Source organism: Hemicordylus capensis, chromosome 5 (assembly GCF_027244095.1).
Source record: "Hemicordylus capensis ecotype Gifberg chromosome 5, rHemCap1.1.pri, whole genome shotgun sequence".
Classification (NCBI taxonomy): domain Eukaryota; kingdom Metazoa; phylum Chordata; class Lepidosauria; order Squamata; family Cordylidae; genus Hemicordylus; species Hemicordylus capensis.
The window spans coordinates 61431697-61459656 of record NC_069661.1 but is presented as its reverse complement, the minus strand read 5'-3'; the positions used below and the strand labels follow the sequence as shown (position 1 = coordinate 61459656).

The window sequence follows — 27960 nt, the reverse complement described above, 5'->3', positions numbered from 1 at the left end:
GCATATAGAAATCCGGCAGGGGGAGGAGAGACCCCCAAGTACCCTCCTGCCACCTCCAGAAACCCCACAGAGGGCTGTAAAGGTCCTCTATAAAAAATTCTAAAGACTTTTAAACATTCTCAAACCCCCTCGAACTGAACCAAACTCGAGGGGGTTTGCCAGGGTGCTGGACCGAACTGGCCCAGTAGGGTTCGAGTGCAGTTCGCACTTGAACCGGGCCAGCCGGTTACGTGCATATCTCTATCTCTGGCCTTGTTTCTCAGTCTGAGCAATACAATACAATATCCAAAACATCAGGCTGCCATGTTACATGGGCCTACACACCTCTCTTCTTGCCCGGTGCCTGTTCTGTTTTACCTCACTAGCCTGTATTCTTGGAAGCAACTGATTATCTATGTCATGATCCATTGTGCTTTCACATTACTGGGCAATGCTCCTGAGTTACTATCAGGTCTGTTGGCCCAGACACATAGAGAACTCTTCTTCTGACAACATAGTAGTAGGCAGTCTCTCCAAGAAATTTTGTAGAATGCTTCAGTTTCATGGTTTTAGGCAGTGTGTTCCATAGATGCTCTTGACTTGGCAATATAATTTTAACTGCATGATTTGGGCTGTTGTTCCAATGTGAAACTCCCATCCAGTTCAAAATGAAGAGTAAGAAGGTCTAGGCAAGGACTTTCTGTTGTACTTACTATAATTAGAAAATAATATACATATTTAAACAGAATATAAACACCTCGAAACCTTAAATTGAATTCAGATGATATTTTCTTTTTGATATTTCTACTAAATATTGCTTGCAAATAGGTTTTCAGATTGTTCTGTTTACCAACATCCTACAAATGTCCAGTAGTTCTAGATTAAGTTGTAATAAATAATGTACATAAAATATTATTGGGTTCCTCTTGGTTTTAGCTTTTTCAATATTTCCTATACAGTATTAACAATATAAAATTAAATGTGCTTTCTAGCTTTCCTAGTGCTGATGAACAAATGTGCCGTATAGACTTGTCACATTTTTTTAATGCAATTGTTTTCAGCTGGGTTATTTTCACTGTAAAATGTAAAGCCTGGTAGAAAAGGAAATAATTAGCTGCTCTCAATATTGCTGAGACATTGAACTAGAACAGGTCAGTCAGTGTATCTTGTAGATTGCGACATTTTAAATTACCTGAATAACACTTGAAGCAATCTTTGGACCTAATTAATAACCCACCCAATTAATGTCAGTTACAAACAGATCTAAGAGGGACTCGTATCTATTTACTTATTTAATATCACATTATTCCAATTGTTCACCTTTATTTTTCTGTATTGTAAACTTCAAATTTGTGTACTGTTTTCTTAAGTGGAGTAACTCTTCTTTGGCTTCCCCCGCCTTCAAGTAATCAATGTGCTGCTGAATGAGTTCATTTTAATGCATTCAATCATGCCTCTAATGTTTGTAGCTTACGGGCGCAAGCATCAGTAATGCAGGAATGTTATATGGCTTTAGTTTGGACCATTTCATAAAATATTCATAGAATCAAAAATGTGCATCAAAATAGCGTCTGGGAGAATTACATTTATGTGCCTGCTTTTATGGCAGCTTCACATTTAAACCCATTTGTGTTAATATCTAGTCAATCTTTCTGCTCAAAAATAGGGCAAAATGATAGAGATCTTATACATCCTTTTTTCATTCATATTTGCCTAAGATATGTCTTACTTAATAAAAATATACACTTTTAGGGCTGTTGTGTAGTGGAGAAAGTGTAAAGAAGAATAGTATTCAGAAACCATAGATAAATGTGGATCATGCATTTCCATTTGAAGCATGCAAGCTTAATCCCAGCCACATCTCCTACCCCACCCCTAATAATCAGGAAGGAATTTGTTTTGTTTTGTTAGGGCTTAGGTAAATTCTATTCCTCAGATTCTTATTCAGAATAAAAACTTAGGTTTTTTTAAAGATATATTTTGTACCCACATGTCTAGTGTCTATGAAAAAAGAATGATTTATGATACTTAATTCATTTTAATGTATGAGTGATGTCTTTGCTTTAATATAATTGTTTAGAATTGGACCCCCTATTGAAAAGCATGTAGTTATATACAACATGGTTTCAGCTATTTAAAAAATGATTACTGATCATCTATTTGCTATATGTGTATTCTGTATTCCCATTAAATTATAATAATCTATAATAATGCTTTTGTTACTGGCATTGATTCTGTCTGAGAAGTGCTGCTATTTTTTTTTTTAAGTTTCAGATTTATGGTACATTAGTTCAATTTTGGTAAACAGTATTTGGGGAAATTATGTTTTGAACAGTAATAATGGAGGATTGTATTTCTGTTAAAGGTACTTAAAAGATGTTCTTCAGATTTCCTATATGAGGGGACCACAGTCCGCCATAGATTTGAGCAAAGTGAAATCAATGACCAATATCCAGACTAATTTTGTCTGCACCGAATAATGCAACAAGGGAGAAGTTGTTCTTGATTATCCTTCCTTCCTTCTTCCGCCCTCTGTGCCTCCTAAAAATATGTCCCCAAGGGTTCTGCAACTCCCAGACATTTTTTTCAATAGGCATAGAGAGCTGCAAACTGAAAGTGGGTTAGCAAAAAAAAAAGGATTCCGCTCCTCCACTGCATGCATGAAATAGTATTTAATACATGCAGTGTTGGTGTGAATGCTGGCTAGTATTTTTAACCATGTCTAGCTGTGCATTGGTTTCTGGCCCAGATGTTTTGAAAAAATCTTAAGTACTGCTGGCTGAGCAGATCAATTACTCTTATTTTGCCTTTTCCCCTCTCACCACAAATAACTATAATTTTTAAACACTAGCTTTCCTATCATCAAGAAAACATGGAACCATACTCATTGTCCATTGAGGAGTACTCTATGGCTGGTTTCCTAACTTCAATATTTTTCTGTTATTATTTGATCAAAGTTAAAACACATATTTAGTAGTTTTAGGTACTTGTACAACTATTGCAGTTAAAGCATTTAAAATTTCATTTACAGAAGTGGCCTAAATAGATGGGGAAGAGAGTTTGACCTAAAACTAAATCCTAAAACTAAGTTTAGGGGGTGGTAGTGGTTTTTAGTTGCTTAACATTGTTTTCTCAGTTGGCTATTAATTTAATAAGAAAAATCCTTCTTGAATTTACGGATGACAGGTAGAGAGATATGCACAGATTGCATATCTCAGGTTCAAAACTTATATCAGGTTCAAAACTTCCAGAGATGGTCTTTCCTTTTAATTTTTTTTAAACTCAGATACTGCATTTCGTACTTATATAATTGTTTCTGAACATCCTCCAGAGCTTACTTGGCTAAGCAAGCATAGTATGCAACATTTTAATCAGATGATAAAGTTTATTGATTAAAAGCAGCTTCTGTGTGGATGCACTTTCTCAGTCTATATCAGGCCTGCACAACTCCGGCCCCCAGGACTTTTTTAGTGGCCCGCAGGTAGAAATATCCTGTAGTAACAGCAGGAGCCATGAGGAACTCATGACATGACCTGCTGACAAACAGCAATGACTCAGTGCAGTTGGCTCCTGGGTCAGAGCCCCCTGACACCATCCCTCTCCCCCTTGTATTTCCCCCTGACTCCAACCCTCTGCCCCCTCACTTTCATTAATATTTGTAATAATTTTAAGGTAATAATGTGCAGAAAATTGACCTCAGTCCCTGCACACCAAGTCATGGTTGGTTCTGGCCGACTGGGGTATTTGAATAGTGTACCCCTGGTCTATATGGACATCCTGACCATCTCAAATCCCTGCTTGGATGTACAAACATAATATGTGAACCAGATGATCAAGTTAATTGGTCAGCATCATCTGCTTTCTCACCTTCCGTTAACATCAGTGTTTCTGCTGCCCAGTTACCATGACTGGTTATCATGGTGGACCTTTCTTATAAAGAAAGGTTTGTCATTGGCCCTCATTGCTTACAAGTGATTTGAGCATACACTTGAGGATGACCAAAGCAACTTGGGAGAGTAATAAACATAATATCTGAACCAGCTTTTATTTTCTTGATTTCAACCCTCCTAGTTGTTGTTCAACATCTGATCTGATGTACGTAAACATGTTTCTTATCTTGATATTTCCACACTTTTGCAGTCTTAACGACATTCATTTTGTCAGTTGTGTTTGGTCTTGTTTTCATCTACTGCAACAGAATCATACTAGAAAGTCCCAATACTGAAATGATTTTCATTTTATCTCTTCAGCGTTCTGACTATAAGGATGTCAGATCAAGGTCCTAATGGCTAGTTCAACCTTTTAAAATGTGGCTGTCCCTCTAATCCTGTAAAATAAAATCGCAGGTTGAGAGTATTAGTGAATTAAATGAGCATATCTAGCACCTCCAAAGTATGCTTAATAAGCAGTCAAAAAGTAACTAAATTTTGGACTTATCTTTTCTTGCTTAAAAGTAGACCTTTAGAAATCAGAACAGATACAGGTGCTTTAGATACATGACTCCTTTATTTGTCATTGGTAACATTTCCCCCCCTCATGGTCTGAGTTTTGCTTGAGTTGCCAATCTTTTCAGCAAAATTCCAGTGTGTAGCTGAACAAAGATACATGAATCAGAATGCCAGATTGCTTTGAGAGTTTGTTTAGAAAGGCCCAGACTGTCCAAAATTCAAATTATTTTTTCATGAAAGAATGTCAAGAAAAAGTGTGATCTCCATGAGTGTCCTCATGGGTAAAAATCAAGCACCTGAGATTGCTATTCCTTTGCCAGTGCCTCAGTTCCAACTCTCAGATATGTTTTTTAAATTTTTATTTTTAAAAAGTCTTGTGATCAGAGCCACTGAATCATATTCCCTTGTATCAGAGTACCTGTTTGTTCTTGAACTGTTTGATTCCATGTGATGACTTCATGCATAATCTTGAAACTACAACTGTTGTATTCAACAGTAATCTCTATTCACATTCCAGCTGTTGATTAATCTTAAAACAAGAGTATATTTTCCCACTTCTTTGTTGGCTACTGCTTACTTCGGATTCATGGTCAGCCCTTCCTCAAGGTGAAGTGAAGTGGTGCAAAGAGGTGAAGAGCTCTGTCACCCCAACCGCCACAAGCACCACCTCACCTCACTGCCTGCCCACCCATCCACCATTCTTCCTGCCCAGGAAACGCCTCCCTCCTCATCCTTTTCCGGGGCATGACATGCCAGCCACTGCTGCTCCTCCTCCCTGATAAGAGAGCAAGCGGTGTGCTCCATGCACTACTGGGTGTGGGGGGCAAGGGAGTGGCACACATTGCACTGCTGGATTGGGAGGGAAGTAGTCAGGGGGCTAAGAATAGCATCACGCGAGCCTCAGCCACTTGGTGTGGGGAGAGGGCCTTGGGCTAGGCTTGTTCTAGTGGCAGAGCATATAAAGATCCCCATATTAATCTCTTAGAAGCTGCTTTCAAGAGATCAATAGTAAAGGAAGTATATTTGTGAGGACAGTATGATTTGTGGAACTAACTAACTAACTTTCTCAGAATTACAGCATTAGTGGTGTAACAGTGTTGTTCTCGAAAATACTGTATTTTTGAAAGACAGGTGACAAAGGAACCAAATACCAAGACTTATTTGCATTACAGCAATCAATCTTTATTACGGTCTAAGACCAGCACAGGTTATAATATAGTAATACAATATACTAGATTGTGAGAAAGAATGTTGCATGTATCATTGAGATTGAGATTGGTATTATAATGAAAACTAAAGAGAGGAGGAGCTAAAAAATACAAAATATTTAAAATATACTGTAGAGTGCAAACCAAGTAGCTAATATATAGAGAGATTAAAAGAAAGCATGGAACATCTAATTAAAATAATATGCATTACAGCAGAATATAACTGCTGCCTATCAGTGCTGATCTATATTCTGTTGGTTATATATTCAAACATAGTTTTTTGATGACAATAATATCTTTAGCTATTTTCTGAGTGTATTCTGTCCCCCATATCCCCCCTTATTGCTAAGATGTAGTTTTGGATGATAAAACGATAGAGTGAGATTTACTCTAGTCATCTGCCCCAATCCATCTGAGACCATATACTGAAATGGGATTATAATGTGCATGTTTCATCAAGTTAGAAAGCTGTATCCAGGGTAGTGGATATGCAGATGTGTAGCCGTGATCAAATATTTTGGCAATAGTTCTAACTAGGAGGTTTCTGTGTGGTGGTCAGCAGGTGGGGAATGACTCCCACTCTTTCCAACAACTGTCAGGGGGTTTTGGCCTGCAAGAGCACATGCACAGCAACCCACTATTGCACGTGCATATGGCTGGATTGGAGCCATATTGGTTTCCCCCCCAGAAACAATAGTTTTCAAAATATTCAAGGGTATCTATAATTATTGGTAATTTTTTTCCAGTTGCTTCTAATTTCTAGATTCTGAGAGAAACATATATTTCAAAGTTTGATATCTCTTTAGATAAACCTTTTGAAAACTGCATTTGTCCAGAAGTAATTTGAACTTGCTATACAAATAGAGATTAAGAATAATCTTAATTTCTGCCATTTTTCCATGCCAGCCCTAATGGTTAATGCCAGCTTATCTACAAAACAAAACAACCTGTTTTATGATAATCCTCTTGCATAGCTTTGGGTACCCTGTTCTCTTAAGTCCTAGCACTGGATTTATACACATGTTCACATTTTTATAATGTCCACAACTTTCTTTGTGACTGAAATCAATATGCATGTAATATCTGAAGGGATAATTTGCTGTGTCTTTCCAGAATATTTTGTAAACATTTTACATTCTAAATTATAATTTTACATTCTAAATTATGTAATTTAGCAATTACATAAAACATTTCTTGTATTTATGACTGATTTGTGTTCTTTAGGTCATTTCCTGAAAGCTGTAGAACATTATGAAGCATTCTATCAACTGACAGTGGGACGGGTATGGAAAGATGATACAGGCCGGACTTTCACTTCGCTAGCCTGTGAGCATCTCTGGAGAATTTACACATTACTAGCAGACAAAATGCTAGAAAATAAAGAACACCACCAAGCCATCAAAACTCTAATAAAAGCTTTTGAAATGGCAAAAGAAGGTGGGTAGAAAATAACACTCCTGCATTTCTTTCTTTAATGTGCAGGCCTTGGCTTTCCCAGGAGTAAAGTAAAACACATCGTCAAGTGTTTGGTGATTATTTTCTATGAAATTCAAGACAAATGCTATCAATATATTTCTAAATCTTGTTGTAAAACAGAAGTACCTACTTGCTGACACCTAGGAATCCATTTATTTCTTGAAAGCTTTTAACTCCAAAAATGCAGTCTCCTGGGAGTAGTGTTGTAAAACAATGGGTCTATAATCAGAAGTAAGGTCACTGGCAACACTTTTGGTTGTGGTTGTTCACCGATTATTCACTGTTGCTTGACTAGTGCTGCTTATTGGACGGATTGCGAGCTGATTATGAAAATAAGATCATTTTCTTTATATTTTAGAGCTCATTTGCTTTTTCACCTTTTCAAATTTCTTATCCGGGGAAAAAAAAATTAATAGCTTAATAGGAAACCCTTTTTGAGAGGGATGCCTGTAGACATGTTTTCCGAATACACGGAACACTTGTGTGGCTTTGAGTACTGAATTTCTATAAAAGATCCTCCATTAGGAGAAGAATGTGTCTCTCATACGTGTGGTCACATATGCACACATACACATACACTCTTTGAGTCTGTCTGATTCACTGGAGTACCGAATGTATTCGGCTACTTCCTTCAATAAGTGAAATGTTGGTCTATGTAATTTTTCTTGGTACTGCCTCAAAAACCAAGTACAGAAGGCATCAGGATGAGAAAGACTATGTGAGAGAACTGAAGAGACTAGTTTCAGTTTCGTAGATGACATTTCTGTGAGTAGTTAGACCTATATGAACACCTCAGGGGCTGGAACAATTCTAGGCCCAAATGGACTAGAAAACAGAGACAGTCTTCAGAAAAATTGTGCTTTTTTATCATCAGTCTAAGCTTTATGCAGTGGGCTTTGCCAACTACTATTAAGAAGTCTGATGTGTGCTGCTCTTCTCACATATCTAGTACCAAGCACCAAGACACTCAGTGCCTAAGACAGTTCAGCCCCACCCATGTGATAGTGCATAAAGTGCGCTACTCATCGTTTTTGCTCCCCCTATGCTCTCAGTGGTGTGTGGAGCATGCCACCTTTATCTGAGCCAAAAAGCATGCAGAGTGCATGCAGAGTGCTCTTCACTTTTCTTGCTGCCACTACTCCCACTTGACTAGAAGGAGGAGGTGAGGAGCAGGGGCAGTAGGTAAGCGGGGGCTTGACAGGCAGCGAGTGTGGGGAGGTAGATGAGAGGAAAGCCACTGGGCAGGCAGGGAGGGGGGGTGGAGTGCCACTTTAAGCGGCACTCCAGATGATGAAGCAGCACTCCACCTCCCCGGGTCAAGCAACAAGCCGAGGTCAAGCAACAGCACGCCCCAGGTCAAGCAAAAAGCCGAGGTCAGGTCTACATGGGAGAAAGAATCAGGCTGAGAGCTTGGCAGTGATGTTGCTTCAGCAAGCTTCTATTGCATACTGAGTCCTTTTGAATTGAAAGTATGGAGCCTGGCCACACACCCTTGTCTATAATGCTGCAAGGCTTGAAGTGCCCGTGCCTTGTTATGCAATTGCTGGCTGTGGAAGAGCTGAATCACTGATACTGGAACTGCTGTGGCTTCAGCCTCCTCTTCCAGACTAGAAAAGGGCAATGGGGCACCCTCAGATCGAAGAGGAGTTTCTAGAGATTTATCATTGATGAGGGGGATAATGCCCCCCAGTGTATTAAATACCCTGAGTATTTAAGAAAATGTCATATTCGCCTTCTACCATCTGCTAAGATCATCTAGAGAGGTTCGCCTGCAGATGCCACCCACACATCTGGCGGCTACTCGGGAATGGGCGTTCTCCGTTGCAGCCCATGGACTTTAGAATGTGCTCCCTGTTGAAATAAGAGCCTCCCCATCTCTGGCAACTTTTTAAAAGGCACTGAAGACACATTTATTCACCCAGGCTCTTAGTTAGATTTATAGTTTTAAATAATTTTAATACTGGATTTTAAATGTTTTTAATCTTTTAAATGATTTTGTTAATTGATTTAATGTTTTAAATGATTTTAATTGTAAACCGCTGTTATGAACAGTCTATAACATATCATAACCAGAGGTACCAACTCAGAAGCATGATAAAATATAGGCCTGTGTCTGATTTATTTTAAGAGTTCAATTCAATGTCTGAACTGGAGGTGAATCTCATGACTGCCTGGTCAATGATTTGTAGAGGCAGGAGGAATGTAGCATTGTGTTGCTAAAATGGATATGCAGGGAACACAAAGGCTTTGGCCTGAGCTTTCGTATGCTAAAAATGTGACTCACTATGTCTGTGGAAGAGTTTGCCCGACCTGTTGAGTTCCTCCTTCCATTGTCAGTGATGGCCCTGCAATGCGCAAGTGATTAGCACAATTACTGTAGCCAAATGGATACTGAGAAAATACTTGTAGGCTTTAAGTATTTTCTCACTGATGATTCTGTCCTAGCCAAATTGTATTGAATGTCCCACACATGCAAATATTCTCTTGTTTTCAATTACAAGAAAAACACTGGATAAAGGTACATAAGAAATAGTGGAATGATTGTCTCACACCTAATAGGACCAATTCCCTTACTAACTCTGAATTTTAACACCTCTCGGGGAAAGATGCAATTTGCAGCATCTTGGATGCAGATTCCCCCCCCCCTCCCTTCCTGAACGCGCAGTTTACAGGAGATGAGAGTCAAATCTCGCTCTGGACTAGCTGATATCCTGAATAATTAAGATTTTGTTCAGAAGGTAGCAGCAAGTTATCACCTTTTGGGCATACAGGAAAAGAGATTTTTGAATAGATCCTATTCAAGGATCAAAGAGAAAATGACTATAAGAATGAGGCTTTTGAGACAGAGAGTTTAGCATTCTTGTGCCTACAACAAGATCTGCTCACACGCTTTCCCAGAGTTTGCTGCACAGCCGCGGGGCTAAGCAGGAACTCTGCCCGTGCTCAGAGGCTGTGACTTCCACTGCTCAGTGAGAAGTCAAGGCTCCCCAGCCATGGAGCTCTCAGCTATGATCTGAAGCAACTGCAACAGCTCCTGTCTCCGCCAGCGCTTCACTCCTTCAACTGAAGTGATTCTCCTCTCTCCAGCCTTGGAGCCTGGTAATATGCTACAAGCCTTGGGAATTCCCTCATCCCTTCCCCTTTCCCTGCTCCCTTCTCCTCCCCCCCCCCTTTTTACCTTCTACTAATCTCTGATCTCCCCCAAAACCTTATCAGCCCTCAGCCTCCCCCCCCTTTTCTGCCTGTAGCAATATTGATAGTGTTCTGCTTTTTGCCTTGCTAGATTAGATCTTTTATACTCAATAAAGCCCATTGAATCTTTGAGTGATTTGATCTCCTCCCTTCTTTGCAATCCAGATCAAACGTGGTCATCAGTATAAAAGAACTAGGTCACGTTGGTGACATTATGGTCCAGACCTATTTTATATACTGGCTAATGAGCATGTTTAGTGTATAGATCAGGCCTGGTCTGTAAAACCACCCAGAGATGCAAGTTTTGTGCGGTAAAGAAATATTTTAAATAAATAAAATAAATATTAATAGCTTAATAAGAAACACCCTTTGTAGGGATGTCTGTAGACATAATTTCAGAATACAAGGAAAGATTAGGATACTTGTGTGGCTTTGTTGAGTACTGAATTGCTATTTTAAAAAGATCCTCTATTAGGAGATTTTCAAATCAGAAATCCTCATATCAGCTATTGTATCAGAAATCCCTCTGATAATGCTCAATAGTAGGCATATTGGTCCGATTTTCCTATTGGACTGATATAATTGCATTGCCCTAATAAATACCCACAGTCAGGAAGGGTCTAACTATAGGTCTCCCCTATACATCCAGCCAGGACAGGTTCCAGGTTTCAGGAGCCCTTGGCAAATTGCCCTCCATTGGATCTCTTGTGCCTGAGCAGGCTTCAGGAGATTTATGCTGTTGCCAGATGCCACATGAATGTGTAGTAGGCACAGAGGTGATCTCAAGAATTGTCCAGCAAGGCTAGCTCTGCATCCAACCAATCACTGCCTTGTATGTAAACATGTGTTCTCCCCCTGTGAGGAACTTTAGGAGAGCTGATCTTGTGGTCCCCTTTGCTAAGCCGGATCCACTATGGTTTGCATTTGAATGGGAGATTACACATGTGAGCACTGTAAGATAGTCTCCTTAGGAGATGAGGCTGCTCTGAGAAGAGCAACCGCATGCTTGCATGTAGACGGTCCCATGTTCCCTCACTGGCATCTCCAAGATCGGACTAAGAGAGACTTCTGCCTGAAGCTTTGGGCAAGCTGCTGCCAGTCAGTGTAGACAATACTGAGCTAGATGGACCAATGGTCTGACTTGGTATATGGCAGCTTCTTATTTTCCTATGTACATTCTGTACTAGGCTATGTATTTCCCCAGTGTTCATGATCACCAGGTTATTTGAAAGAAAATACAACTTACCTTTTTATTTCAAGTGTGGCTAGAGATTGTTCTTCAGCATGTTCTCTTTGAAGATATTTATTCTAGGGATCATGGGTCTGAATGTTGAGTAGACAGTCCTTTCTTCCATGTGAAACGCTCACTCCTTAGGCAGTATATCCTAATTCCTTTTCAACACAAAGATGGTTTTCTTTTGAGATTTGTTCTGTCAGATCTCCACCCTGGAGAATGTGTTCTTCAATGCTTTAAAACTGAATAACATTTAAAATAGCACCACTTGGGGGATACATTTATTTATATCTGCATCAAGCATATTTTTACTTTTTAGGAGCAACATTGTTGGAGTTGCTTGTTGTTTGAGATAAGGATGCAATATTCAAATAGTAATTGTGAATGTCACATGCATGTTTACATGTCTGGATGTGTTGAATAGATACAGAAGCAAGGGCCCGATCCTTTCTTGATAGCTGCTTCCTTATGAATCAGCTTTCAGCCGTTATTACTTACATGTCTTGATCATGCACACTCTGAAAGGGGAGAAAAAGTGCATGAGATCAAGCCAATTTGTCTGCTCAGTTTCAGGAGTAGGCAAAATGAAGAAGTGTGTTGATGGAAGTGGGGAGGGGAGAGACAGAGAACAGGATCAGGCTCTTGAGCACAGCAGGGCAATGAAGTGCAGTCACTGCTCCATTCAAGAAGCTCTGTCCTTGCTGCTCCTGCTGCTGCTACCAACACCCTGCAGTTTCACGCCATGGCATAACTGAAAGGTGAAGCAGCCAGGTGTGGGAGAAGAGGGCAGGTCTAGCAGGCAAAAGGGGAAACTGCATCGGGAAGGCAGCAAGGATCAAGGGCCGGCAGTTGAGGCAATGCCCATGGAGGGAAAAGCAAGGTGCTCCCAATTGCTGCCCCATGATGGAGACGCTGCCTGAGGTATGGTGCTGCCTGAGGCATGCATGGTGTGGAAAAAGTGGATAGAGAGATATTCTTCTCCCTCTCACATAACACTAGAACCAGGGGTCATCTCATGAAATTGATTGCCAGGAAATCTAGGACCAACAAACAGAAGTACTTTTTCACACAACACATAATCAACTTGTGGAATTCTCTGCCACAAGATGTGACAGCCAACAACCTGTATGGCTTTAAGAGGGGTTTGGATAATTTCATAGAGGAGAGGTCTATCATTGGCTACTAGTCTGAGGGCTATATGCTACCTCCAGTCTCAGAGGCAGGATGCCTCTGAATACCAGTTGCAGGGGAGTAAAAGCAGGAGAGAGGGCATGCCCTTAACTCCTGCCTGTGGCTTCCAGCGGCATCTGGTGGGCCACTGTGTGAAACAGGATGCTGGACTAGATGGGCCTTAGGCCTGATCCAGCGTGGTGTAGTGGTTAGAGTGCTGGACTAGGACCGGGGAGACCCAAGTTCAAATCCCCATTCAGCCATGATAGTTGCTGGGTGACTCTGGGCCAGTCACTTCTCTCTCAGCCTAACCTACTTCACAGGGTTGTTGTGAAAAGAGAAACTCAAGTATGTAGTACACCGCTCTGGGCTCCTTGGAGGAAGAGCGGGATATAAATGTAAAATATTAATAAATAATAATGTTCTATTCACCTCACCTTGCCTCTTGGCGGAACTACTCATGTCCCTAGTGCTTCAAACAAGTGAGAAGTACTAAGCAAATCAATTTTTGGTTTTCATCAACATTAAGGGAAAAGATTTCATGTATAGTTAGCTGTAATCTGATTTGTTCTTAAGCATAATAATAATAGCAACCTTTATTTTTTTTAATTTAGCAAATGATAAGAAGATGGAAGGAGAAGCTGCCTACTGTTTAGCTCTAACATATCATTCAATTGGAGATAAAAAGACAGCTGTATTGGTAAGGTTGGGTGATTAATGCTTTACCATCTTTCCTGCCTGTGGTATTAATTTGTCTGTAGAATTTATCACTAGGATGCAGTCTAGAGAGGCCTTTATACACTCCCAAGCTCTTGAAAAGTAGATGACAAATATTTTTATCAGTGGGACTTTGCATATTATTTTCAGTAACAGCTTTTGTGCTACATTGCAAATTGCATTTGAAACTCCCTTGAATTTCATAAGTGGCTTCCGAGGCAAGTGCATGTATGGTAGCAAGAACTATAGTTTATTTTTTTTAAAGAAATCAGAAGCTTTCTGGAGAAAGTAGAATTACTTTGTCTGATTCTCTTTAGTTGTAGCCCTGGTGTATAAGTTTTATCATTTTTAATAAAAAGAAACCTAACTGTAAATTTAATACATCTCTATTGTCAGTCAGTTACTTTCTTAAGCATCTGACCAGATTGCACTCTGGGCATCTGCAAATGGCTTCCTTCCACCCTGAAGAAGGGAAGATGATCATACTTGCCCTTGATGGCAAGAACTACAAATCTGTATATAGCTGGCATACATGGCCTCTTAAATGGATCATCATTTTACATCAGATGAACTCAGGATGAACTGAATCCCAAAAAATGCACATCAGAGAGGTAACAGCTGCTGTATCAGTAGTAGTGTTGCCATCAGGTTGTAGTGTTGCCAGCTGGCACTATGCAGGCCCAGCACAGCATCCCTCCCGTGGCTGTTGCTGGTGTCTGTCCTATGTTTCTTTTTCTATTGTGAGCCCTTTAGGGAAAGGGAGCCATCTTATTTATGTATTTTTTATTTTTCTATGTAAACCACTTTGAGAATTTTGTTGAAGAGCGGTATATAAATATGAGGAGTAGTAGTAGTAGGAGAAGGTCATCTAATGTAGTTTAATGTTTAAAATTTTGAGTTGTGAATGAACCAGGCATGCTGCTCTCTCTCCATCTCAACTTCACATGTGTCGTATAGGAATTATAGTTTATGTGTGTTGGGGCTCCATGGACTCACCCTTCCCCAAGCTGCCTTCTGCAGTCGTATGAGCCCCTTCACTTTCTGGAGTTCCCTTGGGGCTGTTGGTGGCGGCAGCAGGGTCCAACAAGCCTGGAGCCGAGAACATTGTGGCCACAGATTACCTCGATGCTCAGGCACATGCTGTCACATCTTTTGAGGGCGTTGGGCCTCCATGCAGCTCCAGGACAGGCCCGGATGGTGCGGTACCCAGAGGCGAGGCTGATATGACTGGAAGTGCCCACAGCGGTGGGACTTCTGGAGGCAGGGAGCTCATGTTCAGTGTGTTCAGGGCTGCTTAGGGAGACCAGGTCAATGATGATGGCAGTCCCTGTGGAGACAGGGAATATGGTGAGGTCCTCTGGGGAGAGGCTCAACAGGGGGAGTGACCTGGCTGGAGGAGGAATTGGGTGGTACAAACTACCTCCCCAGGGTATTGCACTCTAGATACATGAGACAAAGGAGGGAAGTGGGGGGAATTTCTAATGCATGTGAAGTATTTCGAAAACATTAAATTCTACATAAATTCTAAACATTACAACTATCTCATGATAGATCTTTCACAATTCAAGAGAAATAATTTCAAACCTCTTGCACAATGTGACTTGTTTAATGGTCCATTTCTTACTGACCAGACTTTAACATTTCGCCCCATTATTTTATTTCTCCTTTCCAGATGAATCAGAGTTCCTCTGTTACAGTCAAGTTTCTCTCCTGATGCTAGGAATACTATATTACTTAAAAGTCCTTAAACTTCCGTGTTAAAAGAACATGGCCCTAAAGGTCTTCTTTTCTCTGAGGTCATTCACACAATCAAGAACTGTGTTCTACCCAGGTTTGGGAGCTGTGTGTGCTTCCAGTTTTCATTTGTGTAGAAGCAAGGTAGGAGGAAAAACTGGGTAGAAGTGATTGTGTGGAAGCACCTTACTTCCCCACAATCACTCCTACCCAGGTTTTCCTTCTACCTTGCTTCCACACAACAAAAACTGGGAGCACACACAGATTCAAAACCCAGGTAGAACACAGTTTTTGATTGTGTGAGTGATCTCTCTGGTTCAGTTAAGTAAATGTGGTATAAACCTTTTAGATCTGCCATTTCAAAATACTTTCAAAGAAAGTAAATGTGGTATAAACCTTTTAGATCTGCCATTTCAGAATACAGGTGTATGACCACTGTTCCACTGTGGGGGAAACTTTCTTTTTTGAAATCTAATGAGGCTGTTCACACACACACAACCATAACCAGGCTAAGGCAGCAAAGTTTGGGCTTGGCTGCAAGTGATAACCACCGGGATCGCAGCCATCAGCTGCAAACCTGCCTGTAGGGCCAGCCTCCTAAATAAGGTTAAGGGAGTAAGCGCTCCCTTAGCCCTGTTATCTTGCTTGTGTGCAGGTCTAGCTGCTTTCAGCTAATGCTGCAACACTGACAGGCACCCCCCTGTTGCTGGGGGTATCGCCACACTGCACTGCACACTTAAATGGTGCATTGTGCAAGTTCTGGGGGCCGGGATGACATATCCTGACCCCCACACCTCCACGTTGCTAGAGGCAGCCAGTGACTATCTGGGTGTACAATCCACGTGCCCAGCAAGGACTAACAGATCGTCTGCATAAAAGGTAATTTCCCCACTGCTCTCCCAGTAGCCCTCTCATATAATTGTGAGGAAGGGCTCAATGGGTCAACAATCTTCTCTCTCAAACTGTCATCAAGTTTCCCTGCTGCCTTCTGCTTCTAAACTCTTTGAGATGACTGTGCTGCACAATGCTTAGAATTTATTTTGTCTAATTTACTTTTTGATCCTAGTCATTCTGGCTTTGGCCAGTTCTATCCACTCTTCTGAAACAGCTTCTATTACTTCTTTTTTTTTTTTTTTGCCTAAAGTTACAACATAGTCAATGAGAGTTATCTTGTCGAATCCTTCCTCTGCTTCTGATACCATCAATCATAGTTATTTTGGAATCTTTGCATAAAATTGTTTTCCAGGAGCTTACTCAGTTTTCTCCTTTGCCCAATCACTTTTTCTGTATTTCTGTCAATGGATCTTTAAAAGCATTTTAAAGCACCTCATTTTCAACAGAGGTGTTACAAAAGTTGACTTGAAAGTTAACTTTCAAGTCAACTGACAATCCCATGAAATTGACTGCCAGGAAATCTAGGACCAACGAACGGAAGTACTTTTTCACACAATGCATAATCAACTTGTAGAATTCTCTGCCACAAGATGTGGTGACAGCCAACAACCTGGATGGCTTTAAGAGGGGTCTATCATTGGCTACTAGTTGAAGGACTATAGGCCACCTCCAGCCTCAAAGGCAGGATGCCTCCCTCTGAGTACCAGTTGCAGGCAAGTAACAGCAGGAGGGAGGGCATGCCCTCACTTCCTGCCTGTAGGCTTCCAGTGGCATCTGGTGGGCCACTATGTGAAACAGGATGCTGGACTAGATGGGCCTTGGGCCTGATCCAGTAGGGCTGTTCTTATGTTCTTAAAGCATTTGAAAGACAGATTTTTTAAAAAAAAGGTTAAAAATATGTAACAGAGGAAAAAAGAATAGTAGCTGAAATAGATTTAATAAAAGATGAATGACCTGGATCTAAGGCAGGGCTGCTCAACTTCGGCCCTCTTGTAGATTTTGGTCTACAACTCCCATAATTCCTGGCTATTGGCCACTATGGCTCGGAGTTATGACAGTTGTAGTCCAAAAATAGCTGGGGGGCCAAACTTGAGCTGGCCTGATCTAAGGGATAGGTAGCATGAATGAATTGGATCTAAGGAATACATAACAGATTTGGAAGAGTAAAATCAAGGAGAGATAAGAGATAAGTTCTCTGTTTTCTCTGGAAAATAGAGAACGAGGTAAAGAAGATGATGGAGTGGAAGAAATGGTGAGAAACCAAAAAGAAGGAAACCATTAAGGGATGTTAAAGGAGAATTCTGAGCAGTAGAAGGGACGGGTGATTGGATGCTAGCGATTTTATCGTGGAAGAGTTGAGCAAAAGCCTGGGAGATCAGAGAAGGAATATAAAGTACTGAGGGATGAAGCAGTGAACTGAATACAGAAAAGCCATTTAGGTAAATATGTAGTGATCAGATTTGTAAAACAAGATTTTTTAATGAATGTAAAGCAGAAGATAGTGTAGACAACCATATAATATGCATAGAATGAAGTACAGAATAGGAATAAGCATTCTACATATCAAGTAAGAGCACAATAGCAAAGAGGATGGTAAGCCAAGGTTCTGAATGAAACAGTGACTGATCAAAGAGAATAGCAAGAAAGTCAAGAGATGAAGCAAGGAAGGGGTTAAAACAAGCAAAAACAGAATCAGGAACTAACTAGGAGATAGAGATAGAAAGAGGTGAAGGTAGGGAGAGGTAGAGGTAGTGAGAACAGCAACAAGAAGGCAGAAATGAAAACTGGATTGAGAGTGCAAATTTCTAAAAGGCTTTGAAACAGAAGGAAAGGAGGAACAGGTAAGAAGAAGAGTGAATCTCTGTAAATGGTGGTCAGAGACTGGAAATATATATTAGAAAGGTCTAAAGGAATACATGAAGCTGAACTATGAAGTGTGTAGACAGCAGAGTGGATAATTGAAGTAGGGGAAAGAACAAGACCAAAAGAACACCGCAAAACAAGGAAATGATATGTCCCAGAATCCTATCTATCTATCTATCTATCTATCTATCTATCTATCTATCTATCTATCTATCTATCCATTCATTTATGGATATATCTGATTCTGGGACACATCATTTCCTGAACTACCCTATCACCAGACCTGACATGCTGGAAAAGGGAACTATGTGCAAGAGCAGCAGATGTCACTAAGTCTGAAGGAGAAATCCATGCTTCAGTTAAGGTAAAACAGCTGCTTTATTGACAACAGAGTGACAATTCAACAGAACACAGGAGAAGAATACAGAAGAGCAAAAAATGAGAAAAAGATTGGAAAAGTGACATGAGTGAGTGGTAGGACCCAGATTAAGAGAGACATCTCCAGCTAGCAAGAAGCAAGATAGCTCAGGCAGAGAACAGAAATGTCTGAAGGAGCCATTGAATAAAACCAATCACCTGTAGTGTACAGTGAAAGAAAAAGAAGGAAGAAATCCATCACAATTTAGTTCTCAAGCTAAATCCCAGCTCTTCCTCCTGGCTCAAAAACAGCAGGATGTTAAAAGGCTGCTTGGGGCTGTGAGTAGGGCCAGCACCATTGGCTTCACTCATGGGCTCTGCCTCTGGTAGTGCTAAGCATAGTCCTATTCCCCCTCTAGCTCAGACCAACAATTTGTTTGTTTGTTTGTTTGTTTATAACACATTTTTATACTGCCCAGAACTTACGTCTCTGGGTGGTTTACAACAAAATAAAAACAGAAAGTAAAACATTAGTTAAAACAAAAACAAAAAGTTTAAAACAGCACAATTTAAAAATTTAAAACCAATATTTTAAAACAGCATTAAAGCCTGGGTGAACAGATGCGTCTTTAAGGCTGTCAGAGATGGGGGGGGGGCTCTTATTTCACTAGGGAGCGCATTCCAAAGCCTTGGGGCAGCAGCGGAGAAGGCCCGTCCCTGAGTAGCCACCAGACGAGCCGGTGGCAAATGAAGACGGACCTGTCCAGATGATCTCAGTGGGCGGTGGGGTTCATGACGAAGAAGACATTATCTTAAATACCCAGGGCCCAAGCTGTTCAGGGCTTTATAGGTTATAACCAACACCTTGTATTTTGCCCAGAAACATATTGGCTGCCAGTGTAGCTCCTTCAATACAGGAGTTATATGGTCTCTCCGAGGTGACCCAGAGACCAACCTGGCTGCCTCATTCTGGACCAACTGTAGTTTCCACACCACATACAAGGGCAGCCCCACATAGAGTGCATTGCAGTAATCCAGTGTGGAAGTTATCAGCAGATTTACCATTGTTTTGAGGTCGTTCACCTCAAGAAACAGATGCAGCTGGTGTATCAGGCGAAGCTGATAAAAGGCACCTCTGGCTACCGCCTCAATCTGGGACACCAGGGAGAGGCTCGGATCCAGAAGCATACCTGTTCCTTCTGGAGAAGTGTGACCCCATCTAGAACAGGCAGATCAAAATCGTCTCTTGAGTTCTGACCCCGCACAATGAGTACCTCTGTCTTATCTGGATTCAGTCTATTTGATATATAGTGGTAAATTTACTAAAATATCTGGTTGTTATTCTTTAACCCCTTATTGTGCAAAGAGGCAAATTTTAAAGTAGTGATTCTCTAATATTTAACAGGGGGAGAGCAATTGTCCCTATCCAGTATTCCTCCAGTAGCTGTTACTGGTGACTTCCTTTTAAATTGTGAGTCCTTTTAAGACAGGGAAACCTATCTATCTGTCTATCTAATAATCTGTCTATTTATTCTGCTTTGAGCACTTCTGTTGAAAAGCAACATATAAATGTCTGTAGTGGTGGTGGTAGTAGTAGTAGTTAATCTAGCAGTGTATCTCTAGAGGTGGTAGCTGATGTAAATCTGTGAACTTTTTGTTGGAAAGTGGTATATGAATATTCTTAATAGTGGCTATCATGATGAGGAAAATTATTCAAAGTAGCCCCACTGAAATTAAAAGGATAAGTTATGCATTGCTTAACTTATAGCAATAGCAATAGCAATTACATTTCTATACTGCTCTATAGCTGGAAGCTCTCTAAGCGGTTTACAATGATTTAGCATATTGCCCCCCAACATTCTGGGTACTCATTTTACTGACCTTGGAAGGATGGAAGGCTGAGTCAACCTTGAGCCCTTGGTCAGGATCGATCTTGTAACCTTCTGGTTACAGGGCGGCAGTTTTACCACTGTGCCACCAGGGGCTCTTATTAAACTTAAACTTAAACTTATCCTTTTAATTTCAATGGGACTACTTTGAGTAATTTTCTTTGTGTCAGCTAGTAATAATAATGTAACCAGGATTAGATAATAGAGGCAGGGAATTAAGCTGTATGGTTTCCCAATATCTGTTTTTAGCAATTACTACATTAATGTTATAACTTCAAAAAGCATGTAATACTAAATATATGTCTTTTTGAGTATAAAATCTCTATGGAAGAAGAAAAGCATTGCAAAACTCTGATTTATTTTTACTAAGACGTGTACAGTACATCATGAGCATTGATGTAGGTCTAAAAATGTTTTATAGATTTCTTTAATCCTCAGCAGTGATCAATATATATACAGCAGTAAAATATCAGCAGTTTTCAGTTCTACTGAACACAAGTGAGCTTTACTATCCAATTAGAAATCATTGGCTAAAATTTACCCTTCTGTTCTCAGTTTAATGGTCTCTTTATCCAAGGGGAGCTCAGATGCTTACAGAGATTAAATCATTGCATTCTGTTCCCAGAGGACTTCTGGTTATCATTACTTGTGACATGCAGACAGTACTGCTAGGAACCAGTTTGCCACATGGTAATGTGTAGTTCATCACCAGCTTCTGTAGCATGCTAAAAGGGTCTTGCCACAGAGCGTGGGACTGTTTGGGTATACACTCAGCAGTCTCCGCAGTTATTTTCCTGCTTTGCATCAGAGTTTTCATCTTCTTAACCCCTTTGTCCTGTGGTCCACTTCAGCAGCCTCCTTCTGGGGGTATCTAAAGGGGCAGCGTCTTCAGATACCATGGCCTCCCATTGTTGCTTGTTGGTTGCTCTGCTACTTAGATGATTGCTTCCTTCCTTTTATGCAAAACACATAGAAAGCATACGTTCAAAATAATTACCTGATACATTACCTAAAAAGTGGATGTTGTTGAATTGCAGCTTTTTCAGTACAAAATGTATGTATTTTTTCTGAAGAATTAACCATTTTTGTAGGATTGAATTTTTCCTTGGGATGCTTAGAAATTGTCCAATAAATGTGAATCATATGATCATTTTAACAGAACCTGGGGTGTTGCAGGTAGCAACACAGAACGTGGCTCAAGCCATAGTCTCATCTTGCTAATTAAACCTCTTTATGCTCTCTAAAGGAATCCAACACTCTCAGTTTTTGAAGTCATTAATTGCCAAGTTATATCTGTCGTGTTTTGGCCAGGGGTGTTCCTAGGGTCCTATTGCTAGGGTCCACCCTAAATGCCTGCCTGGAGGCAGTGATGGGCTGGATGAGAGGTAACAAGCTGAGACTGAATCCAGATAAGACAGAGGTACTTATTGTGAGGGGTCAGAACTCAGGAGATGATTTTGATATGCCTGTTCTGGATTGGGTCACACTTCTCCAGAAGGAACAGGTATGCAGTCTAGGGGTGCTTCTGGATCTGAGCCTCTCCCTGGTGTTCCAGGTTGAGGCAGTAGCCAGAGGTGCCTTTTATCAGCTGATACGCCAGCTGTGTCCATTTCTTGAGATAAATAACCTCAGACCAGTAATACATCTGCTGGTCACCTCCAGACTTGACTACTGCAATGCGCTCTATGTGGGGCTGCCTTTGGACGTTGTCTGGAAACTACAGTTAGTCCAGAATGCACCAGCCAGGTTGGTCTCTGGGTCCTCTTGGAGAGACCATATTACTCCTATCTTAAAACATCTACACTGGCTGCCAGTAAGTTTCCGGGCAAAGTACAAGGTTTTGGTTATAACCTATAAAGCCCTAAACAGCTTGGGCCCTGGGTATTTAAGAGAACGTCTTCTTTGCTATGAACCGCACTGCCCATTGAGATCATCTGGAGAGGTTCGTCTGCAGTTGCCACCGGCTTGTCTGGTCGCTACTCGGGGATGGGCCTTCTCCATTGCTGCCCCAAGGCTTTGGAACACACTTCCTGCTGAAATAAGAGCCTCCTCATGTCTTACAACTTTTAAAAGGACAGTCAAGATGCATTTGTTCACCCAGGCTTTTAATTAGATACTGTATGTATTGTATTTTAATAGTTTTAACTTTTTTAATTTTAATAGTTGAAATGTTTTAATCTTTTATTGGCTGTTTTTATTGTTTTGTAAACTGCCCAGGGAACTTCCCTTTTATGCAGTATAGAAATGTATTAAATAAATAAATAAATAAATAAATAATATTAGGATTGGGTCCCTGGCCCACAGTACTTGCTTTATTTTCACATTTCTCTCAACCTCTGCAATCATTTCTTTACGGTGGCCTTGCCACTGTGTGAAATTGGTGGGAAGGACCATTACTGTGCATTCGTATTAGTGCCACTGCATACTTGTTTACAAAACAGAGGGTTTGAGGGGGCGTTATCCGTCTCCTTCTCCAGGGCCAACATTACCACATCTGCCATTGAGCCTGGCAGCAGTGTTGCTGCCGGGCACAAGGGCCACCCATTGCTCTCTCCATTGAGTCTAGCAGCTGGGTTGTTGCTGGGCATAAGGCTGAAGTGATGAGCCTGCGCACCAAAAGTCTCCAGCACAACCACCTTCCCCTCCTCCTAGAGTACAAATGGAAAGGGAAAGGTCAGAGAGCCAGGGAGGAAATGGGAAGAAAGCACTTGACTCTGTCCTCCCCCTTGCCATTACAAGTACATAAAGTTGGGAGGCTAGGACAGAGGAGGTAGTTCCAGCCCAAAGCCTGGCCCCTCATCACTGCCTTCTGCTTCATATAAACAAGACCAGTGGGGCATGGGGAGGGTGTGGAAGGGGGCAAGCAGACAAGCAAGAGGTTTGGGGCACCTGGCCAAACACTTGGGTCGTCTGCACATTGTGCCCAGTGTTAGCAATGGTGATGAGCGGAACTGAGCATAGGACTTAACCAGGCCCAACAAGAGATCAGTTCAAACACCAGTTTTTACAGCCTGCTTTGTACTGCAAAAACTGGGGTTGGGGAATCAACCTCATAAGCCACAATATATGGCTGATGGGCTTCATTGGCTTAGTAGTATTGGGGCAGTCTGGAGTACAGCACTATGCACTAGAGACGATATGAACACCTATAGACTCTGCAACATCAATAGGGGCTAAGTTATGGCAGGAAACAGCTCCAGTTATAAGCAGTTTGTTCCCTTGCAGTCGCTGTGGTTGCCCTTAACATGGCTACTGCTGTATTTGCAGTGAGCCAATATATGGGTATAATTTGACTATTTTCAGAGTTGCTTCTTGAGTTATGATTTTCCTAAATGGGATCATCTCAGTGTAGGAAAAAACATGTATGCCATACATTTATTTGCATTAAAATAAAATAGGTATAACTCATGTTATACAATCATAGGTGTGGCTTTATTCTTATGGCATGATCGATTTTGAACATTATGAAGCACAAACACTCTATTCCTTATAAAAATGGAACCATTTGTTCTACAATATGAAATTTGATGTGGAAAATTTGCTTGGTGAAAGGTACAAGCTCCAAATTCTAGAGAAAGATGAAAAATGACTGAGTTAGAAAAGCTTAAGATTTTTGCCTAGAGGAGTGATTTATATTACTCTGACAATTTTTGCCAGTAAATAATGTACATTGAGATTATATTTTTGGCACTTGAAATGAATGCAAAAATGCAAGTATTCCAGAGATGTATACCTTTCATTGGTTTGGGAAAATTCATTACTAAATTTAAACATCATTTTACTCAATGGTATGGGCAAATTATGCAGAGCCGGTCATTTGCATTAGTTAGGCTAGATGTGGCGGGCAGAGAGGTTGCTGACAGCAATGCGCAACTCCTTTCATGGTGTTCAAAATGGCCACTATGCTGCTTCCCACCGAGGAGAAGCAGGTGGTGGTCAAGACAGGAGATGGGTGTTTAGAAGAAGCAGATGGCAAGGTGGATAGAAGCAACAGCACTACTTCAGTCAGTGTGTGTGAGAAGTGATTGTGCCTTGAGCTGTACATAAGAGCGGTCCTGCTGGATCAGGCCCAAGGTCCATCTAGTTTCCCCACAGTGGCCGTCCAGATGCCTCTGGGAAGACCGCAACCAGGAGATGAAGTTGCTGCCCTGCAACTGGCATTCAGAAGCATCCAGCCTCTGAGCCTGGAGGTAGCCTATAGCCATCAAGACTAGCATGCATTGATAGACCTGTCCTCCATGAATTTGTCTAAGCCTGCTTGTATAAGCATGGCTTGGCTCACATCCTTGAGTGCGTGTTTTTTGAGATCTGTAAGATCTCACTGGCTGTCCAAGAGACTACAGACTCTCAACCAGTGTTCCCTTTAACAGGGATTCCCAGATGTTGTTGACTACAGCTGCCAGAATCCCCAGCTGCAATGGCTTTTGCTTGGGGATTATGGGAGTTGTGGTCAACAACATCTGGGAATCCCTGTTAGAGGGAACACTGCTCTCAACATCCGTGATTCTAGTCCATAGTGTAGGTAAATGTTTTCTGGAGTATATAATGCTTAATTTCTTAATTACATACTACATGATATGTAGATTTAAGCTGGACTTATCAGCCTGAGTCCTCTGTCTTGCTTGCACTTAGTCTTGTGTTTGTGGAATAATTGTAATATGGATTATATTTGGTTGATTTACAGTGGCTTGATCTTGTGTGCATGGTTTTAACCAGTGGCAACAGGCTTTATAAGTCCATGCAATAGCTACACATAGTAACAGAGCATTTTCTGCACCTGTGACCTGTTCTTTCTAAAGCCTCACTTAACTGTCTGACTGGATGCTCATAAATTGGTCTCTGATTGGTCTCTGGGGCAACCTGGAGAGACCATATTATGCCTGCTTTGAAATAGTTGCTCTGGCTGCCGATATGTTTCCAGGCAAAATACAAAGTGCTGCTTATTATCTTTAAAGCCCTAAATGGCTTAGGTCCAGGTTACATTAGAGAGCACCTTCTTCTGCATGATTCCCACTGCACGTTAAGGTCATCTGAGGAGGTCCATCTCCAGTTACCACCAGTACATCTGGTGGCAACTCAGAGGTGTGCCTTCTCTGTAGCTTCTCCTGGGCTGTGGAACTCCCTCAGAAATCCATAATTTGAATTCATTATCAGGGATTGAATTTTCCCTTCAGGAGATCCCTCAAAACCTATCTGTTTGACCTGGCATTCCAGGGTTTTTAATTTGAAATTTTTTTTAACTTGCTGTAACCTGATTTTCCTGGGCTTTAAAACTGTATTGAATGTTTTATCTTTTAATAGTTTGATGGTGTTTTATCGTCTCTGTTTTTGATTGTTTTGTTTTTATGTAAACCACCCTGAACCATTTTTGGAAGGGCGGTTTAGAAAATAAATAAAGTAGTGCTGTTCCATTTATGCATACATTAAGCAGAAATTCATTGGGCAGGATCCAATTCCATTGGCATTAATAGGGTTTCACTTGGTCATGACTAACTTGCCTCATGGTGCTTAGTTATGATATTTCAATGGTGCTTAGTCATAACCAACTAATTTGGATGCTGCCCAATAGCTACATATTTAGTAAATCATTTGGAAAGCTGTACCTGTTGAACTTCTGTCAGGCAATTGATTTACTACTACACTCCAGATTAATTATTTGAACAATGAGCACCCATATACCAACTAACCTAAGCAATTTCCTAAGACAATTGTCTAAACCGACTGCTCTCATTGTGCCACCCTATTTGCAGGCAATGAAATGCGAGGCATTTTAGCAGTGCAGGTGCGAGGGCGGGGGTGAAATAGGGCAGAACTTTGGAACAAAACATAACCCGGCCAGTGCCAGCAGCACTCCTCCCTGTGGTCACTAGTTGGTGAATGGCCATGTATTCATCCAGAACCCACTCCAAGTGATGTTGCATCATTACATAGCATCATTTCAAAGGGGTTTCTCGAAAGGTTTGTCACTTCCACTGGTGGCCACCTTTTCATTCCAGGATCCCCCCCCCCCGAAACAACACTACATAATGATGTTTTAAGAGATTTATACCCTGCCTTTTGATCTAAAAGATCCCCAAGGTGGTTTACAGTAAAAGATATAATACAATAAAATTTGTGCTGCTGGGACAACTAAGAGAGATGCTGTAATTAAAGCCACTGACTGCTGTCCTCGGGGCCCTGTGCTAAGCCCAGCAGAAGGCGTCCCTCTCCAGGAAGCACCAGATGCTACTGTCAGCTCTGGGCTGCAGTCTCTCCTCACATAGACCAAGGCGGAATGCAGCTCTTGGCTCATCTGGTGTTGGGACAGCTGAAAGAGATGCTGGGGAAACATGGTGTTAAAGCCTATCCCCTGCATCTGAGGAGGCTTCTGAGGGATGAAATTGCAACTGGCAGTAGGAGGAGTGCTGCTGTTGCTAGGAGAACAGGCAAAGCAGGCAGCAGCCAAATAAGGTGAGCCGTGGGGCAATATTTCAACCTCTGCCTTCCCAGATTCAAGCCATAGAATTGTCTCCTGTGCTTCCCACTTAGTACATCTAGATCACAAGTTGGCAATCTTAGCTCTCCAGCTGTTGTTGAACTACAACTCCCATCATCCTCTGCCACCTGTTACCCTCCCCCCACTACCCAATGTAAAGCCTTTCTAGACTGGGGGAGATGAAACTGGCAAGGAGACAGTTGAGTGATGGACTTTAAGTGTGAATGCGCAAAACATACCTTCCCCCAGACAATCCTGCAAAGGTGGTGGGGAGTGCACACCGCACTCCCGCACGATCCATGCCGCTGCATGCAGTGCGGATCTTTGGAGATCAGGACAGTGTGTCCTGGCTTTCCTGTATCCCACAATGCACAGAACAATGAGCGAAGTGCATTGAGGAATACCCCTGTGAAACAGATGTTCTAGGTGACCATTTCTGTGTATGCTCAAGCAGCATGAGCACACACACACAATCCTGGTGCGGGGGTTAAGGGTGCACTCACGCCTTAACCTCAGCTAAAGGCCAGGCTTCAAAGTGGGGTTAGGCAGGTGGGCAGCACCAGGATCCACATGGATCCTGGCAATGGACAAGACGAAGTCAACCCAGGCTGCGCTGCCCTAGACTGGGTTAGACTCTTTAGCTTTAAGATCTGTATAGGGCTGCTGTCTTCACTCAAATCTTGAACCATGTGAAGGTAACAACAATGGACAGCATTATACATCTAGAACACTTTTCTAACCATTGGGGGAAACACAGACTAGAAACTGAACCTATTAGTGGGGCTGCTGAACTGATTTCAACTGGTGGAGGGAAGCACTGGGAGGGGGTGGCGAGTGGCACCTTTAAAAGTGAGGACAGCAGGTCCTTACCTGCTCCTCCACCACTCCGTGCAGCTTCCTGCTGCAGAAGCACACCTCCAAGCAGCCCATGTGCACCAGTGGCACCCCCCCCACACACACAGCCCTTGTGCGGAGGCCATGTGTATGCGTGGGCTGCTTGGGGGCCCACTGCCACAGCAGGAAACTGCATGGAATGGTAGAGGAGCAGATAAGGACCTGTTGTCCTCACTTTTAAAGGTGACACTCGCCATCCCCCCACACACAGACACACAGCGCCGCACTCCACTAGTCAAATTGGTTTGGCAGCCCCACAAACCGGTCTGGCTTCAAATCTGTGCACGGATCTTGATTTGTGCACATCCCTATTACAGAACTGATGTATGATTTACTAAGATAACAATATGCTTGATCTGAGCAGCTTAAAGCACAGTACAATACTAAGCTATAGAGCCACCATGAGGATAATCCCTCCCACCCCCTTTCA

General features: G+C 41.7%; 1 protein-coding gene across 7 annotated transcripts in view; it reads left to right on the top strand.

Annotated features, from left to right (window-relative positions):
• The window catches only part of TTC29 (tetratricopeptide repeat domain 29), a 195116-nt gene that overhangs the window by 56961 nt on the left and 110195 nt on the right, over positions 1-27960 (top strand). For all 7 annotated transcript variants that reach the window (XM_053257260.1, XM_053257261.1, XM_053257258.1 and 4 more), the window contains 2 exons: positions 6860-7072; positions 13322-13407. In XM_053257260.1, the coding sequence (XP_053113235.1) occupies positions 6860-7072; positions 13322-13407 (299 nt within the window). The remainder of the gene's footprint in view (positions 1-6859; positions 7073-13321; positions 13408-27960) is intronic.